General features: G+C 41.1%; 1 protein-coding gene across 1 annotated transcript in view; it reads left to right on the top strand.

Annotated features, from left to right (window-relative positions):
* The first annotated feature begins 3,311 nt into the window (after positions 1–3,311).
* EOGT (EGF domain specific O-linked N-acetylglucosamine transferase) overlaps positions 3,312–10,141 on the top strand; it is a 34,318-nt gene continuing 27,488 nt past the window's right edge. The window contains exons 1-4 of the mRNA XM_070933547.1: positions 3,312–3,443; positions 4,758–4,911; positions 7,525–7,749; positions 9,559–9,659. Of these exons, the coding sequence (XP_070789648.1) occupies positions 7,540–7,749; positions 9,559–9,659 (311 nt within the window). The 5' untranslated portion in view covers positions 3,312–3,443; positions 4,758–4,911; positions 7,525–7,539. The remainder of the gene's footprint in view (positions 3,444–4,757; positions 4,912–7,524; positions 7,750–9,558; positions 9,660–10,141) is intronic.

The following is a 10,141-nucleotide window of genomic DNA, read 5'->3' as shown; positions in this document are numbered from 1 at the left end:
TTTTGTTCTTTAAACTTCTCATATTTTATTTTGAAGTTCTCTTCAACTCCATTCAGCCACAAAATTCTTGATCTTCGTTCTGCTGACTCATTCATTCCTCCTCAATATATTTATTTTGCAATTCTTCCTATACAGTCAAACTAACTCAGTGTACAGTGTTCATAATAGTTTAATCGGTACCTATTAGTTGTTGATGCTCATCTGTCATTGTACAACTTTCTTAGATACCACATTCCCACTGGACTCAACTTTTTTGTTAGTCATGCTGTACCTGTAAGAAAAAAAATCCATCCGGCTCAATTTCAAGCTGGGAGAAAGGCTCTGGAAATAAAATGGAGGCTAATTGGAAAGAAGGATTCCATTTATTGATGAGCAAAACCAGCGTGTGGTTCTGGGACAGCTGAGAAAGTGGATGGATCTTTATAGGTTTCTGTGACTTTGAAGTTTGAACTGTTTTTGGGATTGTGCAATGAAGGGGCTTTTGTGTCTCTTGCTATTTCAATGGTGGTGGGTTAATCAAGGTTTCAAGTAATGCATCCCATTCAATAAGAACTCAGAAGCAGGAAAATTCCTCAACATTTTATTGGGACATATCAAATTGGCACATTCCTGGTGGAAAACTGGCAAGTTCCCACCCGTTTTACACCCAATTAATAGTAAAACTTTTGTCACTTTTCCCTCCAGAGTCTCCAGTGACGTGGTCCAATCAGCATGCAGTCCATTTGCTAGGTGACCTCAGTCTCCACCTTTCGAACACCAGCACCAACGTCCTTGATTCCCAGGGGAAAGAATTTTAATTAGGCTACAGCACCCCAGCTATCTCTACACCCCCCTTCCTGGCCCCTTCACTCCAGGCTGTGTCAACCTTGAAGCAGTGAGAAGAGAAACCTCCCTAGAGAAAAGCTACTAAAAAGAACATGGCCACAGTTAAGCCAACTTCACGGTTGACACCTATTATGTCCTAAAAGGTCACGTCCTGGCCTTAGAATTTGGGTGGGGGAATGCAAATTTTAATCCCATCGCTGGAGGTGAAGGTGTTTTGTTTGTGAATAGGCTGCCTCAGTCTTTAATGGGCACAAAATATTCATCTCTAAAGACTTCAGGCATCTACTGGAGGCTATTAAGAAAAACTGGGTATCCTTTCTGCTTTAAGAGCATGTTTCTTCATTCCTCCTTTGGGGAAATATATTCTGCCTCTTAATATCCCCCAAAATATTTCATAATTCTCGGGAGGGAGGGGTTTCCCCACATATTCAAGTATCACTTTCATATTAAAAAAAGGATAGACACACAATTTTATGATAGTCATAGTACCTTGTTTCAACAATTTATTCACAAGACTACCTAACTATCTTTCTATCACTAGTTGCACATTTTGACATTTCTCCATTTTCCTCTCCTAAACAAGCTTTCTTCCAAGGTACAGTAGAACCTCTGGTTACAACCATAATCCTTTCCATAACTTTGGTCACAACCCAATTTGGTTGTGACCCGAACCTAATTTTGGAAATTTGGTGCTTACAAAAAAAATGGCGAAGGGAAAATCAGCTGCGGGGAAAAGAAATTGGTGAATTTTTTGGTCGGAACCCAATTTGGTTGTGGTCAGAAGCGTTCAGAGGTTCTACTGTACCATATTTTACCATATTTTTCGGAGTATAAGACGCTCTGGAGTATAAGATGCACCTTAGTTTTGGGGAGAAAAATAAAAAAAAAATTGCCTCTGCCTACCAGCATCCATCGGTATTCATCTGGCTAGTGTCCTGTCAGTGTGTGATAGAGTTGAAGGCTGTTTGGAAACTGAAACAGTATTTGCTGTGTGAGAGCAACAAGGAGACAGCAAGGAGCCTGGGTGTGGCTTAGCTCAACTGTTCTGTACTAAAGCTGCATGCTGTGCTGAGCTCTGAAACTGAAATTGAAACTCCTCTCCTCTGCTTGTGTTTTGCTTGTATTTACTACCACATTGGAAAACCTGCTTTTGGTATTATATATTTACTTCATGCGTTATATTATATATAAAGAGAAGTTATTGAATCCTGCTGAATCAGTTACTTGTGTGCTTTCTGGATGTAATTGCTGCTGCAAACTCTGACATGTCCTTGCAGCAAATAGCGAACAGCCAGGTCAGCTTCAGCACATTATTGCAGCCTGATTCAGCACAAGCAGCTGATTGGCGGGTGGATCAGCCTCCCGGAATACCCCCAATCAGCTGTTCCAGGCTGAAGGATTGCCACAGACCATCACTGCCTCTGGCGGGGCTACATTCAGTGTATAAGACACACCCAAATTTTCACCCTCTTTTAGGGAGGGGAAAGTGTGTTTTATACTTGAAAAATACGGTAACTTATTTGCTGTATTTTTGGCATTTATATATCTATATATTATTAAAAGTCTTGCCCCTTTAAGTTTAACTGGTGCATCATAGGGCAAAACTTTTGCTGACAAAGGTACTCAAGTTGACTACCTTGTGGAATGCTAGTACTTGTTACTCCCAAAGGAAAAAGTTCATTGAAAGAAACAACAGAGCCTATATTCAACTAAAATCCTTAATCGTTTTAATTTCTGAAAGAGGGGAGCAAGGACTCTTCACTGAGAAAAAGCCATTCAAATGGTAGAATTGGATGCCAAGCTGTGCCAAGTGAGAAGAAAGTATGATTACAGTTCTGTATTAATCTTCATTCCCTGTCCAAACTAGGCTGCATCTATCACAACCATGACTGGGATGACTGGGAATCTCCACAGACATTTAAGCTGCATCTAGTTACCTTCTCTTATTCCCCACCTGCTGCTTAATGAAAAATATGCCCCATTTCAGTATTCATTCCTCCCCTTTTAGAAAGAAGTAACCTTCAGTGTCCCTGATTTTACTTTTTTTAAAATGTCGTTTGGTCTTCCAGAGTTTATTAAAGTTGGAGACATGCTGTTTTAAGACTCTCAAGGGTTTGGGCATCTTCCGAGATGACGTGAACGTGGGAAAGAGCCTCTGTTCACATCCCAGAGAGCTGTGGCCGTTGCCAAGGAGAGGCCCCCGTGAGACACCCACAGCCTGCTTGGATGCCGATCCTCCCGGCTAAAACAGCCTCGGACTATCCGGCGCGGGTCTCTTGCCCTCGCAATCCCCGGGGACGCAAGGCCGGCGGAGAAGCCTCTCCCGGCTTCCCCAATTGCGCTTCCCTAGCAGCGCGGCTTGGCTTCCGGAGGGCCGAGCCCTCCCGCGCTGGCTCCTCCTTCCGCAGCTGCCATCGGGGCTCCCAGCCTGTCTGCCGGCCTGCCTGCCTTCTTTCCTCGCGGGGGAGGGAAGGAAGGAAGGAAGGTCCGGGCCGCGGCCGGAGAAGCTCCGTAGAGGTGGCCGCTGAGAACTAGGCGAGGTGTTTCTGGTCCCCTTCGCTCGCCTTGCGCGCTTTTCCCATCGCGATCGGGGTTGGAGAGTTTTGGCGCGTCCCGGTGTAAGTGTGACTCTCCCGGGACGGGCGCTTGGGACCTTCCCGCCTTTCAGCTGCGGGGGCTCTTCTTCTGGGGGTCTCGCTCGTCCCGTCGGGCATTTGCAGCGGGGAATGGGGCTTTCGCTCCATGCCAGCCTCGTGGAAGAGAATAAGAAATCGCTTATTGGGCTCTTCTCCTTTAGTAAAATGCGGCTGGCAGGAAATCCCATTCATCTCAAGCCAGAGTATTTGCAAGGTCCAAATAAGAGATCTCCCTCCCAGGTCAATTGTCTCCGTAAAGAGCATTGCTGATTTCAGGGGATGAGATTTCTTTTACCAGAAAATGCCTTCCTGAACAATTTTTCTGGTATCTTTTCTTGCTCTCTTTTAAATATCCTCAGAAAGCTCACCTGCCCTGTAAAACGCTTATTACCACTGTTTTCATTATAATTTTCCCAAGCTGGTGGTCCAAATATTTTGGATTACAGACTTCCCTTTTCACCCATCAGGATCAGTCCTAGGAAGGATAACTAAAGATGTGGGCTTTTGTATACTCAGGCTTCCATTGTCCCCTTCCTCTGTTGTCTTTGGAAACTTGGCTCTAGTTTACGGAAACCTTTCCCCTTCCTCTCTCCAATTCTGCAGTGCTAACTTTTGAATGGTTTATGGCTGACTTACTCCTGTAGTTTTTGTGCATTGTTCCCTGTGCCATAATCTGAATTTACATTTTAGAATTTGACACGTGGGGGGGGGGATAAAGTGAGATACTTTTCAGATGAATAGAACAATATAAGATGGTTTCGGGTAAAGGTTCCCTTCGCACATATGTGGTAGTTGATCAAGACGGGCGGGGTGGTGTTCATCTCCGTTTCAAAGCCGAAGAGCCAGCGCTGTCCAAAGACGTCTCCGTGATCATGTGGCCGGCATGACTAAATGTCAAAGGCGCACGGAACGCTGTTACCTTCCCACCAAAGGAGATCCCTATTTTTCTACTTGCATTTTTTACGTGCTTTCGAACTGCTAGGTTGGCAGAAGCTGGGACAAGTAATGGGAGCTCACCCCATTAGGCGGCACTAGGGATTCGAACTGCTGAACTGCCAACCTTTCAATCAACAAGCTCAGCGTCTTAGTCATCATGTCCATGTAAACTTGGAGATAGCTGTAGACATGAGGAACATTGAGGAAGAAAGGAGACAGGTTCTGTTTACCGAATAAATACCATCTCGGAGATGAAATAAATGTTGCAATGAGAGAAAAGCAGTCTGCGGCAAGGTTCAGAATATGGTTGGCTTGGTTTTGTACAATTTGTGAACTCAGCTTTTTTGGTTTATGACGCAGGATTTGGGGACGAATCCCTCTAATTCACTGAATGACTGATTAAAATAAACGACAATTTTGGCTCCCCAGTTTTGGATCCGACACTGGAGAAAAATATCCGGCCTCTTTCTAGGCAGTGTGAGAAGCAGTGTATGGACCTAAAAGGGATAGAAAGGTATGGTAGTGCTCATTAGATTCAAGTCTGCTTTCTTTTTTTCGTATTTCACATCTTGAATAATTTTTACTTACTATTTCTAACTCCTTTCCACATTTTGCATAACACTTCTTAACCTCAAAGGGCATAGAGATAATGGGGATGGATAGATGGCTGTTTCTTTGTCTAAATGAAGAAAACAGGAATGCTGATGGTTGGCTTGGCTTCCTTTCCCATTCCATTTTTCTCCCTGCAAACCCATCTCTAAGAAGAGAAAAACCAAAAGATAGAATTAGAAGTTAAAATGGTCAATTTGAAATATGGTGTCAACATTTGAATACCTGCAGGCTGGTTAAATTTCACGCTTTAAAAAAAGTGAAAAATAGTCCTGCATATTTTATATTATACTATGGAATAGAAATCAGTTGTTAAATTTCTAGGATTTACAAGGCAAATTAAGTTAGGCTAAATCTATTTAAGTTTTTGTTAGTTGAGTTTACACAACATGTCAAGCCCAAGCCAAATAAATCACTTCATTATATAGTATGATGTGACCTCTATACAGTATATTGGACTATAGTATTTATTTAATAATTATAATTGTATAATTACAGTAAATCCTGAGTTTAATAGACTAAGATAAGACTTGTTTATAAGGGCAGACTGTTAATTGTTTATTTATGCAATCAAATAAAATATTTTGTTACAAATATTTCAATGTATGTATTTTGTAAATATTTAAAATACTAGATGAGATCTTGTTCAGGAGCAAAACCATATTAGTTTTTGTAACTAAAATTTATATAAATGAAAATTTACTATATTAATATTGCTTAACACATATGAAGTATTTTGAATATTTAGAAGTACAGATAGTCTTTGATTTACCGCTGTAATTGCATCCAGAATTATAGTTGTAAGTTGTGCGGGACTGATTATATGACCTTCTTTGAGATAGTTGCTAAGTAGATCACAGGTGATTAAACAAACACCATGGTTGTTAAGCAATTCCATTGCTGCAGTTTTTTTGCAGAAACTGGAAGTAAACACTGGTTTCTGGCAAAAAAAAACCAAACACCAGTCATGTGAATGTGGGACTTTGCAAACGGACATAAATACAGGCTGGTTGCTGAGTGCCTAAAATATGGTTGGGGGGGGCCTGGTCAAGGGACCTTCAAATCCAGGTTGTAAGTATTCTTGGGGGGGGGTGTTCCATTGGAACTTTGAAAGGTTAATAAACATCCAGTACTAAGTGCATAAATACAGGTAGTCCTTGAGTTACAACCATTTGTTTAGTAACCATTCGAAGTTAAATGGTACTGAAAAAAATGACTTATGATCCATTTTCACACTCACATTCATTGTAGCATCCCCATGGTCACATGATCAAAATTCTGGCGCCTGGCAACTAGCGGGTATTTATCATAGTTGCACTGTCCTGGGGTCATGTGATCACCATTTGCAACCTTCCCAGCTGGCTTCCGACAATGTCAATAGGGGAAGCCAGATTTACTTAATGACCACATATTTCACTAAACAACTGGAATGATTTACTTAACAACTATGGCATAAAATGGTACAAACTCACTTAACAACTGCCTTGCTTAGCAATGAAAATCTTGGGCTCAATGGTGGTCATAAGTTGAGGACTACCTGTGTGCTGCATACTTTATACATTAGTGCATAAATCAATTAAATGATTTTTATTGCTTTTGTTCCTTTTTTAATCCAGCTGGTTTTAGTTTAGTGCACTCCTCAAATCCATCTGCTTATTTTGGCTGTCATGTACTTTTTTTCTCATCCAGTGGGTTAGTATTAAGGTTATTGACAGTTACCTCTGAAAGTTTATGTAGTCATACTGTAATCACAGCCTAGATATTATATTAATTAATTATGTCTGCTGTAGGCAAACACCTTTTGTACATCAGATTTTCACACTAGCGGTGAGCAAAAACAAAAATGCAGGAGCCAATTTTATTACACAAGTTTTTTTCTCTATATTACTAATACCAGTCTATCGGAGTTGGGTGACATATAAATTCAAATAAACAAGATCTTTTTTTTTTTTAAAAAAATACAAAGTTAGTAACACCACTTAAAAGATGCAAACATACCCATGTGTATTCATGAAAACAATTCCAGATACTGTTTTGTGTGGAGTTTGTATCAGATCTGATCCCTCCTCATGTCTTAAAGAAACTTCTTGCAATAGAGTTTGACTTAACCTTGACCTTAACCCTTCCTTAACTATAAGGCTAAATGTAAACGTTTTTTTTAACGCACATGTACAACCCTATTTTCAGAGAAACAAGATAGACATTTTATAAAATTGAATACACTGTCTTATCAGATGTTTCTGCACTATGTTTATTTGGCTTTCCATTCTTTTTTAGAAGCAGAGAAAATAGATCTCTTGGGAAACCTACATAGTTTCTCCTGTCTGATTCCCAAGAATCTCTTGGGGATGACAGATTTCTCTTACTCATTGGTTTAGTATCTATAATATTAACAGTATGCCAGTGGCAAGAATTTTTTGGTGTCAGGGAATATAACTGCTTGAGTTTAAAAATAAACGTTTAAGGGCTGGTGAATTGCTGTTCTACAGCCCATAAATCTTTGGTGTGTTTTCTTTAGGTTTTTCCCACTGCCATGTTAATACTGCTTACGTTGGGAGCTCTATTTCCAAAAATAGCGGCCACGGGACCAGATGAATATCTTCACAATGGCAGCAGCGTTTTTCAAGAGCCAAGGTATCCTTATGAAAACATCATGTTGCCAGAAGAACACATCCCATATTTTTTATACAATAATCCAGGCATTGCCACTGTTTGCAGGCAAGATCCTTTTTGCCCATATAAAGTAAGTATTCCTTTTCCTAACCTAATGGAGACTTGTTTCAGTCTTAGAATTGTATCGGTTAACAGTGATGCAAACATTAGATGAATTCTAATCAGTTTTTAGCTTCGGTGGTAGAATCATAGCCACTGAAGATACTAGACCATGGATGCCAAACTCGATTTCATTGAGGGCTGCATCAGGGTTGTGTTTGACCTCGGAGGGCCAGAGTGGGCTTGGCCAGGGTAGGTGTGACCAGCTCGACATCACTTATGTCGGGGGCGCCTATGGTGGCCCGAGCGCTCTGCCAGAGAAAGCGGGCTCCTGAGCTCCATTTTCGGCTGCGACGGCCCCTGCCAGCAAAAACAGAATAAAAAGAGCCGAGGTGGCTCAGTGGTTAGGGTGCAGTACTACAGCTACTTCAGCTGACTGCTAGTTCATCAGATCAGCGGATCAAATCTCACCGGCTCAAGGTTGACTCAGCCTTCCATCCTTCCGAGGTGGGTAAAATGAGGACCCAGATTGTTGGGGGCAATATGCTATTTAGTATACTGTCTTTGGTGTAAGCCGCCCAGAGTCCTTGGAGAGTGGGCGGCATAGAAATAATAATAATAATAATAATAATAATAATAATAATAATAATAATAATAATAATAATAACAACAACAACAACAACAACAACAACAACAACAACAACAACAAAAAATCAACAACAACAACAAATCAATATACCGTCCCAACTGGAGATGCCTCCCAGTCACACCACTCCAGGTGCAGGGCAGGCTGTCCTTGACTTTCAGAGGAAAGAATGTTATGACTAGATATCTTCCAGCTCCATACAATCCCCCCCTCCCAGTTTGCCACAGCACTAAATTTGGCAGCCCTGAAGCCCCAAAGTAAAAGATGGCTTCCAGGGTTGACACGGAACTCGGGATCTGTGTGCGGCCCTCCCAAGCTCCATTTTTGCTGACAGAGGCACTGTGGGCCAGTCCTTCACTGTTTCCAGGGTGGCCCCGCGAGCCAAATATAACCACCCCCCTGGCCTCCAGCCTCCGGGCCTTGAGTTTGACACTCCGGGCCTTGAGTTAGACAGTGGATCCTTATTCCCTGATGATAGTCGAATAGGAAAACAATAGGAATACATGAATATTGTTCACAATGGCAAATGCTCAGTGAGCTATAATACCTTTCCCCTTAGGATTTGCCAATGCCCCACTCTCTTGGCCTTCCAGAAACATGTAAAAAGCTGGTTTTTTCTCTATGAAGTGAAGTTGGAACTTGGGAAATAACACATTGGAGGAAGAGCTTGGAGGCACCAAATTTTTGCTTTTATCTATGTTTTGTTTTATTGTTTTTCCGAACCTGCCAGAATTTTATTTTTTAAGTTAAGTGGCGATCTTATGTGTTGATATAACATAACAGCGGTATAATGCATGGCTGGTGGCACTGAGTAATATGTTTACTCTGTTATATGTATTTATTTACTTATGTGTTAGAACTCACTTCCCTGACCTTCAGATTGCAACATCCAGAATGTCCAGCTAGAATGGATTTATAAGACAGTTTGAAAGACTGTATTAGAGTGATGCTTCTTTCTTTTGTAGTCTGGTGGGTATGAATTTAGAATATGATACGTTCGTAGTTTTTTTGCAAGCAATGAATATAAAATATATGCAGTTCTGATTTTTTTATTTTTGTTTTGCAACACCCCCCCCCCGAGATTTTTAAAAATGTTTAATCACATTTTTCAAAAGCAGAAATTGACCATCTTAATTGATGTTTGAGTAAGTTAACTTTGATTGCATCATTTTAATGGTAATTCTGTATTGACAGAAACATTTGAAGAAGTTGAAAGCTTGTTGGGGTTATGAGAAATTCTGCAAGCCAGAAAACAGGTTTGGATATCCAACATGTGATTATGCTGAAATTGGATGGTAAGTGTGAAGAAAAATGGGTGAAGTAAAATTTCATATGAAATTCAGTGTTTATATATTATGTACCTACTGAACACCTGAACACATACAGTATCATGAGTATTACAAAATGGCTACTATTGGGTGCTTGTGTCAGGGGTTTGCAATGTTAACACACAAAGAGCCATTTGGACCCGTTTCCCACAGAAAAGAAAACACCGGGAGCCACAAAACCCTTCCCATGCCTATTTCTTGAGCGGCCACAAAACTAGCATATGTAGTTGAATTAAACGTTCTATTTTCTTCTGAAACTTTTCTTTTCTTGGATTTATCCATGGTTGGCTTACCGGGGGTTGAAAACAGGGGTGAAATCCAGCAGGTTCTGACAGGTTCTGGAGAACCGGTAGCGGAAATTTTGAGTAGTTCAGAGAACTGGCAAATACCACCTCTGGCTGGTCCCAGAGTGGGGTGGGAATGGAGATTTTGCAATATCCATCCCCTGC

This window comes from Pituophis catenifer, unplaced genomic scaffold (assembly GCF_029215685.1).
Source record: "Pituophis catenifer annectens isolate HBS135680 unplaced genomic scaffold, rPitCat1.0.hap2 SCAF_2, whole genome shotgun sequence".
Taxonomy (NCBI): Eukaryota; Metazoa; Chordata; class Lepidosauria; order Squamata; family Colubridae; genus Pituophis; species Pituophis catenifer.
Note: the sequence above shows the minus strand (reverse complement) of the source record. Positions and strands in the feature narration are given on the sequence as shown.